Source organism: Eptesicus fuscus, chromosome 6 (assembly GCF_027574615.1).
Source record: "Eptesicus fuscus isolate TK198812 chromosome 6, DD_ASM_mEF_20220401, whole genome shotgun sequence".
NCBI classification, from domain to species: domain Eukaryota; kingdom Metazoa; phylum Chordata; class Mammalia; order Chiroptera; family Vespertilionidae; genus Eptesicus; species Eptesicus fuscus.
Genome location: NC_072478.1, coordinates 77,875,013 through 77,896,750, shown reverse-complemented (window position 1 = coordinate 77,896,750; position 21,738 = coordinate 77,875,013). Strand labels below are relative to the sequence as shown.

Here is a 21,738-nt window from a genome sequence, read left to right as displayed (position 1 = left end):
TTAAGGACAGAAAGGGTTGCAAATTCTAGGTAAAAAACAATTCCCTTACCCCAGGACACCTTGGCATCGCCTCCTGAATCCCTAAACTCTCCTTTCCCTTCCACTCGCAGTAGAGGGGAAGGGGATGATAGGAGTTAATCATTTAATACAGTTTAAGACCACCTACTGGAATAAACAGATAACTGGTTCAAACAGCAGAAGGTCACGCTCCAAGTGTGGTGCCTCGCCCACGGGTGATGTGGAGGTGGCGTCAGTAGGCCTAAGCACCTTCTCCAACCTCGCCCCCAGGCCCCAGTGAGGACAGAGGTATTAAGAAAAAACTGATGGCAAGCAGCTTCGCTTTCCGACAGCCTGTTCTGCGAGGGAAAGAGCCGGTACCCCAGCTGGGCTCCAGCACAACCTCATACTCACCCGAAGACGCGACACTGTTCCCCGTCTAGTACCGGCCCACTCACACCCCGCCGCCGAACCCGGACTTTATAGAACAAAACTCCGCCCACGAGGTGCACCTTTGTTACTGATACAATGTTTTAAATTACGCGCTGCCTTCGTCCGCCAATCAGATAGAGAAGCCTTCACCTACCAATGAGCGCAAGGAAAGGGGGCGGGTAAAACTGGGAAACGGTTTGTTCCGGGTTGACCTTTCCTTTCTAATGTGCGTCCGGGTTACCAACTGTCGGAGTTTGGAGTTGAGTACCGTGGGATTCTTCCCGCTTAATACTTTTCCTTGAACCCTAAGCATTTATTTCCCACGAACGCTAAAGGAAATCCTGAGGTTTCAGCCCTCATCCTTTGTCCTTGAGCACGTTCCTTCTCAGGAGCGCAAAAGAGAGCTGGTTTCAGACGCTTGTTCGTCTTAGGCTGGGAGACTACATTTCCCAGGAGACACACGAACAAACGCCCCAACTATTTCCCAGACTCCCCCACGTTTCGGCCCTACAAAGCGGTCTTCCCTCGGGGGTTGAAGACTTCGGGCCAAGATGGCGACAGGGACGGGCAGTAAGTATCTGTGCTGTTGTGCGTGGAAAGCTTTTGTAGAGCCGAGGCCGGGCACCGGGTTTCTGTCACACGCTTGGGGAGTAGGAAACAATGATTTGCCTGAGAGCCCAGAGTCTTCAGAGACTTTCGCTCGACGGCGTCGTGGAAGGCCAGTGTTTGGGGGTCGAAAAGTGTAGGGTCTTGTGTCTTAGGGCGGCCGCGGAGATTTGAAAGAAGCAGCTCAGCAAATCCTTGCGTGTTTGGGAACTGTGTGGAGTGAATGATAAAGCTGCTCTAGAGACTCGGCGTGCAGACCAAGACGTGTTGTGAGCCATACCGAGTGGCCGGCATCTCAAAGAGCCATTCACACTCGGACCAACGTTTGTGGGCTCCTACTCTCTTGACACAGAGAAATAGGATATTTTAACCGTGAGCTTTTTCTGCCACCAGGGAGATTGCGTCTCTTGCACCTCAGCCATTTTCCTCTGTTTTGTGGACTGACAAGATCTTTTAGGCCCGACAACTGAAGGGGGGTGGGGGTGGGGAGATTCTGAAAACAGTAAACAAGTTTATGCTTAGAAGGAGGCGGTGCTGTAAGGGGGTGGCTACTTGGAATCCTGAGAAATGAAATAAGTCCTGGAGTTCAAATTGGGATAAAGTATGTATTATTAAAACGGCTTTTTGGGAGAACTGCTTTATCTTAATCTGACATTGTTTTTTATTTATTTTTCATAAAGCAGGGTAGTCATGAAGAAATTAAATATTTTACCAGATACTCATTGCAATTCGCAAGCAGTGAATAGGTACCACCCATCGAGTGGTGATATTTTACTAGCGAGGTGAAAATCAAGATTTGGTGATAGAGCTCACTTTGTCCTTACAAGCTGGGATGTTTTGTATTAGGCTTTTAGACCTCCCTTTGGGGCCAAGAACTAGTGCCTCAGTGGTTGCTTCTAAACCTTCTCTCCTTTCAGAACACAAGCTGTTGAGTAGTGGCCCCACAGAACCATGGTCCATCCGAGAGAAGCTGTGTTTAGCATCTTCTGTCATGAGGAGTGGGGATCAAAATTGGTAAGGTATTTCGGATGTCTGGTTTCTTGGGTCTTCAAAATTGTTGCATTTTTTTTTTTTTTTTACATAAGTGGATTCCTGTAATTAGTCATACTGACCTGTAAGCAGTATCCTCCTATATAATGAAAGGGTAATATGCAAATTGACCCTATCAGTGGGAAACAACAGGTTGCAATGACATACACTGACCACCAAGGGACAGAGCTCAATGCAGGAGCTGTTCCCTGGTGGTCAGTGCGCTCCAACAAGGGGAGCTCACTCAGCCACAAGCCCTGCTCACTGCTGCGAGCTTAGCTGTGGTGGTGGGAGTCTCTCCTGCCTCCTCAGTAGCTCTAAGGATGTCAACTGCGGCTTAGGCCCGCTCGGCCCAATCCCAAGGAGCGGGCCTAAGCCGTCAGTTGGACATCCCCCAAGGGGTCCCAGACCACAAGAGGGTGCAGGCTGGACTGAAGGGACAGACCTCTATTCTATATATATTCTATATATAAAAGCCTAAGCAACCGGTAGCTATGACACGCACTGGCCACCAGGGGCAGACAATGCAGGAGCTGCTGCAGTGGGAGTGCCGCTCAGCTGACCCAAGTGAGTTGGGCCCTTGGCTGGAGAGTGCAGCTGTGGCAGCGTGAGCCTCTCCCACCTTGGAGGCAGTGCTACTGAGCTGCAGTGGCAGGCCCAGCAGGAATGGGATGACCTGGAGTGGTGCCCGCCCGACTCTGGCTCCTCCCCGGCCTCCTGCCACTTCAAGCACTACTATATCCCTCAGCAGTCCAACATCCCCCAAGGGGTCCCGGATTGTGAGAGGGCGCAGGCCAGGCTGAGGGAACCCGCACTGGGCCTCTAAGTTTCTTTTATAATAGCTTTATTAAGATACTAGAGGCCCGGTGCGTGAAAATTCATACACTGGAGGGGGGGGGGTGTTTCTGAGCCCAGCCTGCCCCCTTTCACAGTCTGGGAGCCCTCAGGGGTGAGAGGTGACCCTGCGGTCAGGGGAAGACGATGCCCCATCACACCTCTGCTGCTGCCATTGCTGGCAGCACAAGCCTTGGCCGGCCCTGGGCGGCTGGGGGCCTGAGGGGACTGGGGGACTCTGGAGGCATGCGCCCCAACGGGGCTGAGGGGACTGGGCGCCGCCATCTTTGAGGGTGGGACAGTCAATTAGCATATGCTCTCATTGGCTGTGGGTACAGCCATATTTGTAATGGTGTGAGGGTCAATTAGCATATTCCCTCTTTATTAGATAGGGTAATTTACATGCCATAAAATTAAACCAATGTATTCACAGAATTTAGTATATTCAGAGTTGTGCAACTGTCAGTCACTAAAATCTCCACCTCATCTAATCATCTACTTTCTGTTTCTATAGATTGCTTATTCTGGACATTTCATATAAATGAAATAATTTGTGGTCTTCTGTGACTGGATTTTTTTTACTTAGCATAATACTTTCAAGGTTCTTGTATCATTTGTACTTTTTCTTTGTATGACTAAATAATGGTCTGTATGAGTATACCACATTTTGTTTATCCGTTCATCAGTTGATGAGCATTTTGTGTTGTTTTAAGTCGATATTTAACTTTCTGAGGAACTGCAAAATTGTTATTATTTTTTTATTGATTTCAGAGAGGAAGGGAGAAGAGAGATAGAAACATCAATGAGAGAGAATCACTGATTGGCTGCTTCCTGCATGCTCCCCCACTGGGGATCTGAGCCCACACTCCAGGCATGTGCCCTTGATCAAAATCGAACTTGAGATCCTTCAGTCTGCAGGCTACAAAATTATTTTTTTTTTAACAGTGGCCCCACCATTTTATATTCCCACCAGCAATAAACGAAGGCCCAAATTTCTCTATGTTCAACACTTTTTAAAAAAATGTCTTACTGTTTTTTGGGGGAGAGGAAAGGAGATGGATAAAGATAGCAACATCGATGAGAGAGAAACATCATAGATCCCCTACCTCCTGCATACTCCCTTCTAGGGATCGAGTCTGAAACTGGGGCATGTTCCCTGACCTGAAATCGAACCAGTGACCTCTTGGTTCATGGGTCGACAATTCAACCACTGAGCTGCACCAGCTGGGCTATATATATGGGTTATAATGGGCTATATATAAAAATGTGGGTTCAACATTTTTTGTCTTTTTTATTATAGCCGTACTAGTGGATATGTAATGATACCTCATTGTGGTTTTGATTTGCATATCCCTAATGCCTAACGTTGAACACCTTTTCATATGCTTATTAGCCATTTGTATGTCTACTTTGGAGAATTGTCTGTTCAGGTCCTTGGATTACTTATATTTATTACTAACTTTTAAAAATTCTTTAGCCTGGCCCTAGCCAGTTTGGCTCACTGGATAGAGTGTCGGCCTGGGGACTGAAGGGTCCCAGGTTCGATTCCGGTCAAGGGCATGTACCTTGGTTGCAGGCACATCCCCAGTAGGGGGTGTGCAGGAGGCAGCTGATCGATGCTTCTCTCTCATCAATGTTTCTAACTCTCTGTCCCTCTCCCTTCCTCTCTGTAAAAAATCAATAAAATATTAATAAAAAAAAAGAATTCTTTACCCTGGACACAAATCCTTGTCAGATAACTTTCAAATATTTCTCCTTTTTTGTGTATTGTCTTACATTCTTGATTGGTATTGTTGATTACAAAAACAAAAGTTTTTCATTTTAATGTGTCCAATTTATGTATTTTTTTTTCTTCTGTTGCTTGTGTTTTTGGTGTCATAGCTAAGAAACCATTTAATTTTATGTTTTCTTTTAAGAGCTTTATAGTTTTAGCTCTATATAGTTAGATCCTGGATCCATTTTGAGGTAATTTTATGTATGTTCTAAGGCAGGGGACTCTTTTGCATGTAGATATCCACTCTCCCAATACCCAGTATTTGTTGAAAGACTATGCTTTCATTGAATTGTTTTGGCACTCCAGTATTTCTTTTTAAGTGTCAAATAGTAGGACTGTGGTTTCCAATTTTTTTGCTACTAGGACATACACTTTTTCATTTTTAACGTTTCTCTTTTTCCCCCCCTGCTTTCCCTCAGGATCCAAGGCCATTTTAATTGTCTTAAGCCTTATTGTTTACTATACACATTTGTGTTTACATGTTATGTCTCTACTACTTGAACCATTCAGATGAGTTTACAAAAGCACTGTTACTGGTTACCTTTAGTATTTCTGCCACTTTATCTATTTTAAAAATAACTTTTCAAAGATGTAAGTGGGGCCATAGCTGGTTTGGCTCAGTGGGTAAAGCGTCAGCCCTTGGAGTGAAGCTTACGGGTTTGATTCTGGTCCGGTCAAGGGTGGGTACCTGGTTTACAGGCTGGATCTCCGGCCATGATCAGGGTGCATTCAGGAGTCAACCAATCAGCGTGTCTCTCTCATATCCATGTCTGTCTCTCCCCGTCCTTTCCACTCTCAAAATCAATGGAAAAATGTCCTCAGGATTAACAAGCTAACAGACAAAAAAAAATCATTTCAATTTATATTTGAGTTGAGTTATATTTAAGTTAAATCTGAGATTTATCAAATTAGTGTGGTTCATTTTGTCTTGGGGCTTACCATTTACTTTGATGCAAGAACAGCTGCTACATAGAATATCTCACACCTTTTTAAAAAAATACATGTTTTTATTGATTTTAGAGAAGGGAGAGGGAAAGATAGAAACATCAGTGATGAGAGAGAATCATTGATGGACTGCCTCCTGCATGCCTCCTACTGGGGATTGAGCCCACAACCCGGACATGTGCCTTTACTGGGAATCAAACTATGATGAAGGGAAGGGGGTGGGTGGGCAGAGAAACATCCACAGCAGAGACACATCAATCAGTTGCCTTCCACACACGCCCCAACTGGGACCAGGAATCAAACCTGCAACCCAGGTATGTGCCCTTGTCTGGGAATTGAACCCAAGACCCTATGGTGCTTGGGTCAACACTCCAACCACTGAACCACACTGGCAAGGACTGAACTGATTTTTTTTAAACAAACCACCAAGGAAACTGGTTTGGAATACAATCTAATCTGTATATTTTCTCACAATTTTATTAGAAAAATAGCGTGAAAACACTTTGAAATTTTAAATTGGTATTTATTTTTTGAGGAAGTACTAAGACATAAGGTTCAAAGTTCAAAATGGTACAGTGTCTTTCTCCCTCATTTCCCATGTTAGCAGTTTCTTGTGTGTTTCTCTAGGCATTAATTTTGTATATATGAACAAAAATATATTTTCTTTTTTAAATATATTTTTTATTGATTTCAAAGAGGAAGGGAGAAGGAGAGATAGAAACATTAATGATGAGAGAGAATCACTGATTGGCTGCCTCTTGCACGCCCTTACTGGGGATGGAGCCCACACCTTGGGCATGTGCCCTGACCTGGAATCAAACTGTGGGCTCCTGGTTCATGGGTCGATGTTCAACCATTGAGTCACACCAGTGGGCATATTATATCTTTTAGGTCTTTGTATATCTCTATATCAGGATCTATCTTATTGCTGCTTTTTTTAAAACAGCTGCATGGTATTGTTTTTGGATATATCATAAACTGGTACTGTCTTAATGGACATTTGCTAACACAAATACAATCTTGCATAGTTATGTATAAGTTCTATCTAAGATAAACTGAAAGTAAAATGATTGTATCAAAGAATATATGAGTTTATAAAATTTGACAAATATTTCGAATTGCCCTACCTACTCAGAGATTGTTTCAATTTATACTCCCATTGATAATATACCAAAGTATCTGTTTTCTATGCCCTGGTTCATATATTGTGTTTTTGATCTTTGACAGTATCATAAAAGGTGAGAAATAATTTTTCTATTTTCATTTGCATTTATTCTGTGATGAGTGATGTTGAATATTTTTATGTGTTAAGCCAATTTTATTTCCTTCTATAAACTGATTTTTCTATTTGATTATATCCTTTTAATTTTGGGGGCTCCTTGTGTATTGGAGAGATTAATCATTTGAGGTGTGAGATGCAGCTTTTTGTGCCATCTGACTTACTTATGGTGGTATTTTTACCTTAAAACTTTTAAGCCCTCGCCAGGTAGCTCAGTTGGTTAGAGCATTGTCCCAATATGCCAAGGTTGTGGATCCCTGATCAGGGTACATACATGAATTATCCAGTAAATATATAAATAATTGGAAAATCAAATCCATCTCTCTCAGTGTGTTTCTGTCTCTGTGTCTCTCTGCCCCCTCCATCCTTCTTTCTGAAATCAATCAATAAAAATAAATAATTTAAATATTTTAAAAATGTGATTTGTTAATAATTTTCTTTTACAGCACTTGGATTTTGAGTCATAGAAAGTTCTTCTCTAGTCTGAAATATAAAATAATCTATGATTTCTAGTACTTTCATGGTTAAAGTTTTTTTTAAATTTCTTTATTGATTAAGTGGTTAAAGTTTTTGAACATTTAAATCTTTGGTGTATTTAGGACTTTTCTCAGTATAAGTTACAAATTATGGATCAAAATTTATTTATCCATATAACAATGTTAAAATTAACTTTCCCTTTAAAAAGTGTTCTGTGATACTGTTATCCTAACATAAAATTTAAAAACTTTTTAAAGTTATGAAATATTTCCACCTTATAGAGAAGTATGGAGAATAATTAATCTAGATTGCCCATGTACTCAGTACCTGGACAGAACAAATCTTAATACACTTTAAAAAAATATATTTTTATTGATTTAGAGAAAGAGGAAGGGAGAGAGAGAGAAACTTCAGTTGTCCTCCATATGCACAATGATCTGGGACTGAACCAGAAACCCAGGCTGGGAATCCAGCTGGCAACCTTTCCATGCACAGGATGACAATCAACTGAGCCACTCTGGCTGGGCCAAATCTTAATATTTTGTCATGTTTTCTTCTTAAAGAAATAGACAGTTTGAAGCCCCTTTACACTTTTTTCTACAATTTTTCTTGATCTCATTCCGGTCCAACTCTCTTCATTTTTGCATGTTTATCTTTATACCTGCAACTTTTTTTTTTTATTGACTTTTTACAGCGAGGAAGGGAGAGGGATAGAGAGCCAGAAACATCAATGATGAGAGAGAAACATCGACCAGCTGCCTCCTGCACCCCCCTCACCGGGGATGTGCCCGCAACCAATGTACATGCCCCTGACTGGAATCGAACCTGGGACCCTTCAGTCCGCAGACCGACGCTCTATCCACTGAGCCAAACCGGTTTCAGCTATACCTGCAACTTTTTAAAAGGTTGTATAATTACTTCATAGCAGAAAATTGTCAGCTTTTTTAGTTAATATTATTGTTATAAATATCCATATCACCATATATATTTCATGGTTATATTTATGGACTGTTTAATATTTCATAGAGTTAAAGAGGCATATGGTAAAGGTCCTTTTGCAGGCATTTAGGAATACCCTAACAATTCACCATTTGGATCAAGTCTACACTGTACTTTGGTGCTTGCTTATTTTGTTAAATTTTTTTTTAATCCTCACCTGAGGATATTATTTCCATTGATTTTTTAAAAATATTTTTTTTAGCCAAAACCGGTTTGGCTCAGTGGATAGAGCGTCGGCCTGCGGACTGAAGGGTCCCAGGTTCGATTCCGGTCAAGGGCATGTACCTTGGTTGCGGGCACATCCCCGGTGGGGGGTGTGCAGGAGGCAGCTGATCGATGTTTCTCTCTCATTGATGTTTCTAACTCTCTATCCCTCTCCCTTCCTCTCTGTAAAAAAAAAATCAATAAAATATATTTTAAAAAAATATATTTTTTTATTGATTTCAGACAGGAAGGGAGAGGTAGAGAGAGATAGAAACATCAATGATGAGAGAGAATCATTGATTGGCTGCCTCCTGCATGGCCCTAACCAGGAATCAAGGCTGCAACCCAGGCATGTGCTTTTGTCCGGAATCGAACCTGGGACCCTTCAGTCTGCTGGCCGGCGTTCTATCCACTGAGCCAAACCAGCCAGGGCTCCGTTGATTTTTAGTGAGGGTGGAAGGAAGGAGGAGAGAGAGAGAGAAACATTGACATGAGAAAGACATTGGTTGCCTCCTACATGCACTCAACGTGGGCAGGGGAATGAACCTACAACACAGGTACTTGCCCTTGACTAGGAATCAAACCTGTGACCCTTCCGTGCTAGGGCTGATGCTCTACCACTGAGCCACACCAGCCAGGGCTGTTACATTATTTTCTTATATTACATTACTAGGAGCTGTATTTTTGGATCAAAAGAACATTTTTAGGTTTGTATTATATTATAAATGGCTTTTCAAAAGGCAGATCTTTTCTAAGAAGCCAAAATCAACATAAAAATATTTCCCCAAATGAACAGAAATGATGCTTTATTAGGTTCTAATACCTTCACTTCACCCAGGAAATACATACCTAGGAAAACTTTAACAATGACTCTTTCCTTCTAAATGACTTTAAAGTTATGTTATTTTCCATAGTCACATTTTATAGTATACCTCCCAGTGGCAGTTTTTTTTCCAAGGTTTGTACTCCAAACATTGAACTGTCAGTGTACTTTTCCTCTCCGCCCCACCCCCTTCTTTTTTCCTTCTGTTTGGTGTGTATTAAGGCTTTTCTTATTTTATAGGGTATCAGTTAGCAGAGCAATCAAACCCTTTGCAGAACCTGGCCGCCCTCCAGACTGGTTCTCTCAAAAAGTAAGTTCCTAAGCAAGTTTTAGAGCAGTCTCTGAGATGTGAAGTGGGTTCCCTGCCTTTTAATCACAAGGCTTTTATACCATGAAGAGGGAAAGTAGTTGAGAATACCTTTTCATTATCTGTTGTTTGCTTATCTATCCAAGTATGCTCATTTTACAAATTACTATTGTCAGTGTAGCATAACTGTTAAGAGCCCCTCTTCAAAAAATAATGTCTAAAAGTAAAAAAAAGAGCCCAAGCTTGGGAATTAAATAGATCTGGGTTTAATATGTCTCTACTTGAAAACTTTGGACAATGAGCTTCAGTTTTCTTATTTGTAAAATAGAGATAAAAGTTGCTTCAGGATTGTTTTGAAGATTCAACTGAGGTAATACCTATAAAACATTTAGCACAGTGCCTTGCATATGGTAACTACTCAGTAGATAATAGCTATAAATATTGGCTATTAGGTTATCTTTTTATTTTGAACTGATTTGATGCTAAGTAATTTGCTCTCCTAGAAACATTCATGTCTCCCTTCTCTAAACTTTAGTATGTTGAAATTTTTCTGGCTTGCTCATCTTTCACTTTTTTTTCCATAGCATTGTGCTTCTCAGTACTCTGAACTTCTAGAAACTACCGAGACCCCAAAGTAAGTACAAAACCAGGCACTCAAGCTGAATCTCTTTAGTGGAGAGTGTTTACTGAGGAAGTCTGGTTTATATCTATTTATAAATACTGGGTGATAAAAGTATTGGAGAAGTTATCTGTGGTTAGTGGTGGTTGAAAAGGCTCAAAGAAAGCAAGTGGGAATGGGAACAGATGTTCACTTATTCAAATGTGTATATGTTTTAATTTTCCACAGACGGAAACGGGGTGAAAAGGGAGAAGTGGTGGAAACTGTTGAAGATGTCATTGTTCGGAAACTGACTGCTGAACGAGTTGAGGAACTAAAGAAAATGATAAAGGAAACTCAGGAAAAATATAGGTACTTTTCAGAGAAATACCAAATGATTGGGGGAGACAAAAGAGACTGACTTCTAATACTGGTCAGGATTTTATTTATTTTTAACATTTTAATATATTTCTATCGATTTCAAAGAGGAATGGAGAGGGAGAGAGAGAGAGAGAGAGAGAGAGAGAGAGAGAGAAACATCAATGATGAGAGAGAATCATTGATCGGCTGCCTCCTGCATGCTCCCAACTGGGGATCGAGACCACAACTGGGCATGTGCCCTTGACCTCAGGACCCTTCAGTCAGCAGGCTGAGGTTCTATCCACTGAGCCAAACCAGCTAGGGCAGGATTTTATTTTATTGATTTCAGAGAGAGGAAGGGAGGGAGGGAGAGAGAGAGAGAAACATTAGTGATAAGAGAGAATCATTAATCGGACACCTCTTGTATGCCCCCCACTGGGGGCCCACAGCCTGGGCATGTGCTCTGATTGAGAATCGAATCGTGGCCTCCTGGTTCATGGATTGACGCTCAACCCCAGAATCACACCGGCTGGGCTGGTCAGAATTTTTTAAGTAGCAGATTAAAAAAACCCAAGTCTGTCTACCTCTTTTTCTTCCTACAGACGACTGAAAAGAGATGCAGAACTAATTCAAGCCGGGCACATGGACAGCAGACTGGAGGAGCTTTGCAATGACATTGCAATGTGGGTTACATTATATTATTCTTCTTATACTCCTTTCTCTCTCTTTACCCCCTTTCCTCCTCCTCCCATTCCTTTAAGACTTAGTGAGATTCTGGAAAGGGAAAGCTGCATAGTGGCCTGGTATTGGCGTGGGGGCGGTGGGTGGAGAAATGAGTTCTAGAAAGTAATTAGATGGAACATTTCAGTGTGAGAACATAACTTAGTTCTAACTTAAAAGTGGCTTTAGTTTGTGTGGATGAAGAACTGGTAGTTAGGCAGTACACTCAAAATTTCCTGTTCTGCTGATAATGATTCCTTTTTAGCCCTTTCATCCAGAAACTGCTAGCCTGGCAAATAATTTTCTTGTTAGGCACTGTGAACTGTGGAGGAGCTAGAGCTGGCTAGGATCTAATCTTTAATTTCCTCTTTAGGAAAAAGAAATTGGAGGAAGAGGAGGCCGAAGTAAAGAGGAAGGCTACGGATGCTGCATATCAAGGTAAGCTGAGCCTAGTGACTATTTAGTGATTGACTATACAGTATTGCATGCTAAAAACAATTGAAAACTATTTTATAATGTAGAATCCACTGATTCCAATTTACCTGCACACTTTCCTTTGTCATCTCTTTTATCAGAATAAAAACACCCCTTTGTTTTTTGGAAAGAACTCTTGGAAAATTAGCTCTGCTCAAGTCTCACTAGATCTGTGTCCTTTTAGGATACAAAGGCTTGAAAATAAAGATATTGAACATAATTAAGATTTTAGAAGTCAAAGGCCTATAAAAAGATTGAGAATATCCCAGGCACTGGATAAAGAGAGGAACTTAAGCATTTGTAATTCTAGGAATACATGCTCTGAGCTCATGAGGTCTTTCCTTCTTGTTAAAAGCAGAATCTTTTTTTTTTTTTTAATGTTTTTATTGATTTCAGAGAGGGAGAGAGAGAGAGAGAGAGAAACATCAGTGATGAGAGAGAAGCATCAATTGGCTGCTTCCTGCATGCCCCCTACTGGGGATTGAGCTCACAACCCTGGGTATGTGCCCCGACTGGGAATCAAACTGTGAGCTCCTGGTTCATGAGTTAACAGTCAACCACTGAGCTGCACCAGCTGGGCAAAAGCAGGATCTTAATAATAAGTTGTTGAGGATATTGAGGGATGTTTAAACCACTTTCCTACTCCAAGGATCTTTGGGAAAATTGAATAGTTTAAATGTTTCCTTAATGTGCCCGGCTGGTGAAGCTCAGAGGTGTTAAGCTTTGGACTCATGCACCAAAGGTCGTCAGTTCAATTCTTGGTTAGGGCACGTGTCCGGGTTGTGGGCTCATTCCCCGGTGTGGGGCATGCAATAGGCAGCCAATTGATAGATCAGTGTTTCTCTTTCACTAATATTTCTCTCTCTCTGCCCCTCCCCCTTCCTCTCTTTCTAAAATCAATAAAAACATTTTTTATTCCTTTTTTTAGATAAAAAATTAAAAGGTATTTGTTTAATGTAAGAATTTCTCTTGGGTAAGCTTTCTTGTTTCCCAAAAGTGTTATAGAAAGCCTTTTCAAAAATTTATTTTAATTTAGCACTACAGTTACTCAGAATAGGCCAAAAGAAAAAAACAAAAGCAATTCCATGAGTTCTAGATTTCATGAAAGGACCACATATGATACTATGTACAAATGTGCAATAAATATATACATATTCCTTCCTATCTACTTTATGTCATTCTAAAGTATTTGATGTGCAAATGTGCAATAAATATATACATATTCCTTCCTATCTGCTTTATGTCATTCTAAAGTATCCATAGATCAAGCTGAGATTTAGAAATGTGAAAAGGACATAACAGTGAAAATGAAAATAACAGACGCAACAAAGATAGCTTTCTAATCCAAACTCAGTGCTGTTTTAGTAATGCACTATACCTATTTGTCCTTTATTATATAATAGCCAAGTAGTATCTAGTTTCATTTAGTTAATCATGAAGACTTAGAAATTGTTCTCTTATATGTTCTAGCTCGTCAAGCAGTAAAAACACCCCCTCGGAGGTTACCCACTGTGATGGTTCGATCTCCTATAGATTCTGCCTCCCCAGGAAGTGATTATCCACTTGGGGACTTGACTGCAACCACTATGGAAGAGGCCACCTCTGGGGTGAGTATATTTCCATATGCAGGAATTAATCAGCAAAGGGGCAATAAGCCAGCAGAGAGCTGAGTGATGAGGAAATCACTTTTGGCCTGGAGGCAACTTCCTCTCTTGGTCTGAATGTCAAAGACTACCTTGTTCTGTGCTCTAAGATAAGGATGGACCTAAAAACATTGAGGTTTTGACCTTTTGAGAGATAGGTAAAAGACTATGTCAAGAAATTATAAGTGTATTAGTCCTTTGAAATTCATGCTGAAATAAGGAACAGTTGTTTTGTAATATATAATATTGGTAGCGGGTAAGGAGTTTGTATAAAAGGTAGGTTGGGTGGAGTGATTGGGTCATTGTGGGTAGGTGTAAAAGAAACAATTGTGGGGAAGAAAGTTGTGGCTGAGAGCAGGAGGGTAGGGGGTTTCTGGGCAGCTCCACTCAGGACTAAAACAATAATAGTTAGACACACTAACCCACCCAGATTAATAGGGAACCTTTCAGAGTTTGAGAAGTCAGATAAAGGTTCTCTGTTGTCTCTTAGGTAACCCCTGGGACTTTGCCGAGTACCCCAGTCACCTCGTTTCCTGGGATTCCTGACACCCTTCCTCCAGGCTCTGCACCCTTAGAAGCCCCCATGACCCCAGTAACAGATGATTCACCCCAGAAAAAGATGCTTGGACAGAAAGCAACTCCACCCCCCTCCCCTCTGCTGTCAGAGCTCTTGAAGAAGGGCAGCCTCCTGCCTACTAGCCCCAGACTGGTATGGAGACTTCTGTGGGTGTTTGAGAGCTGTGGTGATTTAATATTTTGGAAGGGAGTGCCTGGGACCTAAAATATGACATGGAAAAAAAAGATTCAAAAGAGGAAGAGATCTAGTTAAATGTTAATTAAAAAAACAAACAAAAAATCCAACACAGTAAGTTGATAGTACTCTTGGATCCTGAGGTATTTGAAACCATAATTATTTTGGTTCTCTTCTCCAGAGAACTCTTGTTACAAAATTAAGAGTTTCCCTTGGGTCTGAAATTATTCTCTTTGGATATTAACTTTTATTTTTGTAAAGTTTGGTCAACTGCTGGAGCTTTTTTGGGAAGTGGTAGTAAAGGAAAGCTTGAGTGTAGCCTTCACCTCTATTCTTCCCTGATAGGTTAATGAGGGTGAAATGGCTGTGGCTTCTGGCCACCTGAACAGTACAGGTGTCCTCCTGGAGGTAGGCGGGGTCCTTCCCATGATACATGGTGGGGATTTGCAGCAAACACCCAACACTGTTGCAGCCTCCCCTGCTGCCTCAGGTAAGTCATCACTTTTCCATTATTTATTTTACTTTAGAGATATTGAACTTGGCATGGATAGTCCTTGGTTTCTAGCCTTTGTTACTAAGCAGTTGTTAATCCTAGATTTAAAGTCCAATCTTGGAACTATTTAACTGTTAAACCCTGTAGTGTCCCAGATTTTAAATCCATTTCATCTTCAAAATATTGATAGCCCTGGATAACCACAGCATAGATATTAATGAGAGGACTAGAGAAGTTAATAGTGAAGCTGCTTCTCTGGAGCTTGCAAATCAAGATTCCTGAGTTTATAGAGTAGAGAATTGAGATTTAGATTCAGGGAATTGGACTTGAGTCTCAGGCCTACCACATTCTGGTTTTGTGACCGTGGCTAAGTAACTTAACTCTTGAGCCTCAGTTTTCTCTTTTATTAATTGCAATGTTTATACTTTGCAAAAAATGTAGTGAGAATTAAATGATGTAGAAAATGTAAGACAAAAAAAAGCCCTTTACAAAATACTAAACAAACATTGGCATTTGGTTTGGGTGGTTTATGGCACACTTAACTTTAGCAGAAGTGACATTTATTCAGACCAGTTTTTTGTTATGTTTAATTTTTTTCTGAGGAAAAATTACTACCCAATTTTCATATACATTGTGTGTTCTAGTGCTTTGGGTCATTCCTATCTTGGTATAAGACAGTGGTCGGCAAACTCATTAGTCAACAGAGCCAAATATCAACAGTACAACGATTGAAATTTCTTTTGAGAGCCGAAAACTGACTTCTGCGCATGGGCCACGAAGTTTCAATCGCACTGTATGTGCGCGCCCACACGTGGTATTTTGTGGAAGAGCCACACTCAAGGGGCCCAAGAGCCACAGGAGTTTGCCGACCACTGGTATAAGATATTAAGTAAAGTTAGAGAAAGTAAAGATATAGGTAATGAGTTTATTCAACAGGAATTGCTTTCATCCTTTGAGATTAAAATTTTCTTGGTTGTGTCTTAAAGTGGCTATTGCTTCTTATTCATGTGCTTCTTTCTTACCTCATTTTGTGTACCTCTTTGTCTGTTAGGTGCTCCCACTCTTTCCCGGCTTTTAGAAGCTGGTCCTACACAGTTCACCACACCTCTTGCTTCCTTCACTACTGTTGCCAGTGAGCCTCCAGTTAAACTTGTGCCACCCCCTGTAGAGTCTGTGTCCCAGGCTACCATTGTCATGATGCCTGCGCTACCAGCACCATCCTCTGCTCCGGCTGTCTCCACTCCTGAGAGTGTAGCTCCAGGTGCGTCCCTGACCCACGCCCTGAGCAGCCGCTAGGTCCAAAATTTCAGTTAGAGGTGATCAAGAGCATCAGCTCTAATTCACATGCCTCTGTTCTGTTCCTCGTGGATATTTGTCATCTTTATCCTTAGAAAAACAAGGATATGAGAAGAGGTGGGTGGGCATTTATGTGTTGGGGGAAAGGCCAAATGTACACATAGGAGTGGGCTTGAGAATATGTTCTCACCTTACTTTCTAGATAAAACTGGGAGAAGAAAACAGGCAGATGTAAGAACTTTTTCTGAGCTTTAGTGTATGGGTACTTGGCATCTGTCTACATCCTTGATGTGATCTCCCTGTCATCGGTTGGTTCTAAGTAAGCTTCTGAGATACTTTTCTTTTCCTGTTATTCAGTGAGTCAGCCTGACACTTGTGTTCCCATGGAGGCTGTGGGGGATCCACATACTGTGACTGTTTCCATGGATAGCAGTGAAATCTCCATGATTATCAATTCTATCAAAGAGGAGTGTTTCCGATCAGGGGTAGCAGAGGCTTCTGGAGGATCAAAGGCTCCCAGCATAGATGGGAAGGAAGATTTAGATCTGGCTGAGAAGATGGATATAGCTGTGTCTTACACAGGTGAAGAGCTCGACTTTGAGACTGTTGGAGACATCATTGCTATCATTGAGGACAAGGTAACTATTCAGCAACACCCAAAAGAATCTCTCATGGGTCATACATAGGCTTCTCTCCTCAGCCTCTCCTTGCTTCTCATAGTAACAATTACATAAACAACTTTCCTGCTTCTTCCCGCCTCCATCTCTGTAGTCCCAAAGCCCTTTGGTGCTGACGTACTAGTTATCTCCTGAGCCATCCCTATGTTATTGGTTTGCACATGACAGATGCCTGTCCATTGATTGCTTCTACTACATGGAGAAAATGGAGAGAGAAGCTGCAGATTCAGGCCATCTCATTCGGTGCTAACAGAATTGAGGTAATTGGGCTTCTGCGACTTCAGCAGTGTATGTTTTATGGGACAGGTAGATGATCATCCTGAAGTGCTGGACGTGGCAGCAGTGGAAGCTGCATTGTCGTTCTGTGAAGACAATGATGATCCTCGGTCTTTGCCTGGCCCCTGGGAGCACCCTATGCAGCAGGAACAGGACAAGCCAGTACCTCTTTCTGCACCAGAATTGACAGTCAAGCAAGAGAGGCTGGACTTTGAGGAATCAGAAAACAAAGGAATCCATGAACTGGTAGACATCAGAGAACCTGGTGTTGAGATCAAAATGGAACCTACAGAACCAGAACAAGGCATTTCAGGGGCTGAAATAGTCACTGGGGTTGCTCCAGCCACATGTATGGAGCCACCAGAACTCAGGAATCAGGACTTAGATGAGGAACCCAGAAGTACTGCAGCTGGAGAGATTGCTGAAGTAGATGTTGCCAGTGGGAAAGGCGATGAGACTCCACTTACAACTGTAAAGACAGAGGTATTCACGATAAGGGCCTGGGAGGATGGAGGGTTATACCTTAGGTAAGAAGTGAAAGTTTAGGCCTCTTTTTTTTGTTGCATTCCTGAGTTTTGACATGTTTGATGTGTCTAAAGTGTATAGGTGTGATCAGTGCTATACATACATATACTTAACCTATATCTATTAAATATATTAGAATCTAATTACATGGATAGGACTTGGAATTGATTATATAGTCACATTATCATTGAAGAATAAAATTGTGTAAGCTGTAGTGATTTACCAGTACTTAGGGTGTTTGTTCTTTTTGGTCTTTAGGCATCCCCCGAAAGCATTCTATCTCCATCACATGGCTCAAATCCCATGGAAGATCCTTTAGAGGCAGAAACTCAGCACAAATTTGAAATGTCAGGTAAATAATAAGGCCAGGAAATCTGTATTCTGTAACTAACTTAAAAACATTTTGCTTTGGCTTCTGAGGGAATATGGGTTGTGGGCAAGTAGAGGAGATAGAATAGGTCAGCATGCAAAGGAGAGCTGCAGGGGATTATTGTCCATAGGAAGGGGAAGGCTAAGGTGGAAAACTCTTCAGGTAGTCTTTCTCTCCTCTGCAGACTCATTGAAAGAAGAATCAGGGACTATTTTTGGAAGCCAGATAAAGGTATTTCAGACTTTTCTTTATTCCTCTTGGTGTGTGACTAGATTTCCCTATAGCACTACCTTTTTAATAAATTTCCGTAAACTCCCATCCCTATTCTCTGAGATGAGACTGGTTTAGGAGTTGCATGGGGAAGAGCTGCAGTGGACAGTTAGGTGTAGTGGGAATATTATGGCAACATGTGCTTCCCATCTGAAAATTTATGAATATCATACAGACCTTTCTTTGCATATAATGCACAAAGAAGCTTTGATATATTCAGAGTGATATATCAAATGAATAGGGATATTAGAGATAGGGAGAACATATAAGAAATTGGTTATTAGTTATACTATTCAGAGGAAATCATCCAAAGTTTTCTTTTTAGAATTACTGAAGTAGTAGTAATAGACTCAAATAAAGCGATGAGAGCTTGCTCCATCAGATAAGACACAAAATAAAAACTATTTTTGATAACTTTGTACCCAGGGTCAGAGTTTCTCTCAAGAGCAAGGGGAAAGAAGGAACGCCTCTTAGCTTAGTCTTAAGTAAGTAGCTTTTTTTGTTTCTTCCTTTTAAAAAGATCCTGGCTTTGTCCAGGTTCTAAATTACTTGATCACACAGTGTCTGTAAGTGGATGGTAGGATAAGCGGTAGAGGGATCAGTGAGGAAACAGTGTGAGGTCATTTTCTAGAACTGATCTAACCCAAAAGGCAGATTATGTTTAATGACGCTTTGCATAATGACTTTGCTTGCATTTGCTAACGAGCACACTGTGTCTAAGGATGCCCCAGGTGAGGATGAGGAGGAAGATGGAGTCAGTGAAGCAGCCAGTCTAGAGGAGCCTAAGGAAGAAGATCAAGGAGAAGGCTATTTGTCAGAAATGGATAACGAACCCCCTGTGAGCGAGAGTGATGATGGCTTTAGTATACACAATGCTACTCTGCAGTCCCACACACTGGCGGACTCCATCCCCAGCAGCCCTGCTTCTTCACAGTTGTGAGTATCTAAAATTCTTCCTTTGAGGTCAAGGCAGTGAAGGTGAGAAGTAGGAGAGGATCTTTTCTTTAATCTTACTTTTTCATCTTCCCTTTCTTGGCCTGGAACAAATACAGGCATACCTCGGAGATACTGTGGTTTTGGTTCGCAACCACCACAATAAACTAAGTATCACAATAAAGCAAGTCATAATCTTTTTGCTGGTGGAGGGTTTTGCCTTTAATTTGTAAAAAATGTAACATCTGTGAAGCTCAGTAAAGCAGAGCGCAATAAAATAAGGTATGCCTGTAGTTGACAAGAAATAATTAGGACTTTTTTTTAAACTTATGCCTAGTGGAACTTCGGTATTATTTTATTTTATTTTAGCTCTGTCTGTAGTGAGGATCAGGAAGCTATTCAAGCACAGAAAATCTGGAAGAAAGCCATCATGCTTGTATGGAGAGCTGCAGCTAATCATAGGTGAGTAGGGGCTTTACCAGTTAGTAGGAACACTTTCTCCTACTCATTGTTGGTGACTAGAAAAAAATTTGAGGAGGCTTATTTGGGGCTGGAGGCATTGGCTCTTAACAACCTTCAGCCACTTAGGTCAAGTTCTCTCACCTCTGCTTTGGAGGATAAGCCAGTAATTGCACCTTATTCTCTTTGGACAGATATGCCAATGTATTTCTGCAGCCTGTTACAGATGACATAGCACCTGGCTACCACAGCATTGTGCAGAGGTAAGCCATAATCAATTCAGCATGCCAACTTCCCTGGTTTGTAAGTTGTCCAGTCTTAGTGGATTTTTGTTTTAGACAGTAAGTTTAAAGCAAATGTTTTTGATGTGAGTAAAGGTGACCAACTGCTAAACTGATTATTTCAGCAGCTGGATCACTAATGATAGTCTAAAAGAATTAACCCCTTTTATTTCCTTTCTCAGTACTTATTATACAGGCTGACTTTCATTTTTGGGTTCAGTGCATGTTTCAGGGTGAGGGTTTAGCGTTCAAGTCCTGGCAGCTGGGATTAGCAGGATGTATGAGAAGATCTATATGGTAATAATATATTCAGGGATCCAGTTGCGTCCTCTTCCCCTCTCCTAGATTTACCTGTTGTTCTTTTTCAGGCCAATGGATTTGTCAACTATTAAGAAAAACATTGAAAATGGACTGATCCGCAGCACAGCTGAATTCCAACGTGACATTATGTTGATGTTCCAGAATGCTGTAATGTATAATAGCTCGGATCATGATGTCTATCACATGGCAGTAGAGATGCAGCGAGATGTTTTGGAGCAGATCCAGGTACTTTGAGGATCCTCAGTTTTTGAGCATGGATGAAATGAAAATACTCAAGGGAATGATTCACATTGATGTCAGGAAAAGGGTGGCTTTTACTTGGAATAGCATCAGGCAGAAACACAGGAACATGAAATTTTATTCTTGCTGGGTTCATGTTAAATATATTTTTATTGTTTTCAGAGTGGAAAGGAGAGGGAGAGATAGATAGAAACATCAATGATGAGAGAGAATCATGGATCAGCTGCCTCCTGCACGCCCCATACTGGGGATCAAGCTCACAACCTGGGCATATGCCCTGAACAGGAATCGAATTGTGACCTCCTGGTACATAGGTTGATGTTCAACCACTGAGCCATGTCTGCTGGGCTCATGTTGGTTTTGTAAACGAGTTGTGAGAGAATAGTCTTATCTTTCTTGGGCAAATTTCCTGAAATTTTAAAATAAAATTCTTATAAAATGATTAGCGTATATTTTGTATTACATTAAGTATAAGTATAGTGGACAGTCAGCAAATAGAAAACTTATTTCTAACCTATAAATGCATTGCCAGACACCCTTTGGGGTATTAAACTTGAAGGGATGTGGTCTATCTCTGCAGAGTCTGCTAAATTACTTGGTGATCTTTGGTTCATCTAGTTTTATTCTTTCTTAGAGAATAGAAATTTTGATCCTATGTTATAGCAAAAAAAAAAAAAAGTTAGAGCCATTTGGCATTTTTAGATTCTTGAAGATGAACAACGAAAATTAAAAGTGAGTGTTCTAAATTTCTAGAAGTATTTGAATGCTGATTGCAAAAGGGTACTATATTTACAAAGCCTAAGGTGTCTTTAATTCTTCCCTACTGGATCTGGTCTCTAGGGCCAACTGTGTTTCTTCTCCCTACAGCAATTCCTGGCCACACAGTTGATTATGCAAACATCTGAGTCTGGGATCAGTGCTAAAAGTCTTCGAGGAAGAGATTCTACCCGCAAACAGGATGCTTCAGAGAAGGTGAGGAGACCAAGAAAGAGCCTGTTTGCCATTGTTCCAGTGCTAGAAGTCTGAAGCATCCAAAGAATTTTATGTTACGGCTTGGTATTGTTGGGCTTCAATATTCCAATGGTGTACATACTAGGTATACCGGTTAATAATGCGGATTTTTTTCAATAGATGGAGTTCCACATATGTTGATATGTGTGCTATTTTGTTGTATTGACAGCAAGCTTCAAAACTTCATATGTCGAATTTGCTGAAGGTGTTAACATCATCGATATTTTTACGCTTAAAAATGTTGAATTTCGTGCCAAATAAAGAGCATTTGCGGGAAGTTTTAATTCATTACTTTATTTCGAAGAAAAATGCTGCTGAAAGTTATCGTATACTT

At 41.1% G+C, this 21,738-nt stretch overlaps 1 protein-coding gene across 1 annotated transcript in view; it reads left to right on the top strand.

Annotated features, from left to right (window-relative positions):
* Positions 1-689: 689 nt before the first annotated feature.
* The window catches only part of BRD8 (bromodomain containing 8), a 40,026-nt gene continuing 18,977 nt past the window's right edge, over positions 690-21,738 (top strand). The window contains exons 1-19 of the mRNA XM_054717886.1: positions 690-999; positions 1,953-2,049; positions 9,640-9,709; positions 10,291-10,340; positions 10,554-10,676; positions 11,267-11,347; positions 11,758-11,822; positions 13,329-13,465; positions 14,598-14,742; positions 15,797-16,006; positions 16,399-16,679; positions 17,025-17,477; positions 17,778-17,871; positions 18,074-18,120; positions 18,881-19,095; positions 19,462-19,554; positions 19,746-19,814; positions 20,201-20,378; positions 21,261-21,365. Coding sequence (XP_054573861.1) covers positions 981-999; positions 1,953-2,049; positions 9,640-9,709; positions 10,291-10,340; positions 10,554-10,676; positions 11,267-11,347; positions 11,758-11,822; positions 13,329-13,465; positions 14,598-14,742; positions 15,797-16,006; positions 16,399-16,679; positions 17,025-17,477; positions 17,778-17,871; positions 18,074-18,120; positions 18,881-19,095; positions 19,462-19,554; positions 19,746-19,814; positions 20,201-20,378; positions 21,261-21,365 — 2,532 coding nt within the window. The 5' untranslated portion in view covers positions 690-980. The remainder of the gene's footprint in view (positions 1,000-1,952; positions 2,050-9,639; positions 9,710-10,290; positions 10,341-10,553; positions 10,677-11,266; positions 11,348-11,757; positions 11,823-13,328; positions 13,466-14,597; positions 14,743-15,796; positions 16,007-16,398; positions 16,680-17,024; positions 17,478-17,777; positions 17,872-18,073; positions 18,121-18,880; positions 19,096-19,461; positions 19,555-19,745; positions 19,815-20,200; positions 20,379-21,260; positions 21,366-21,738) is intronic.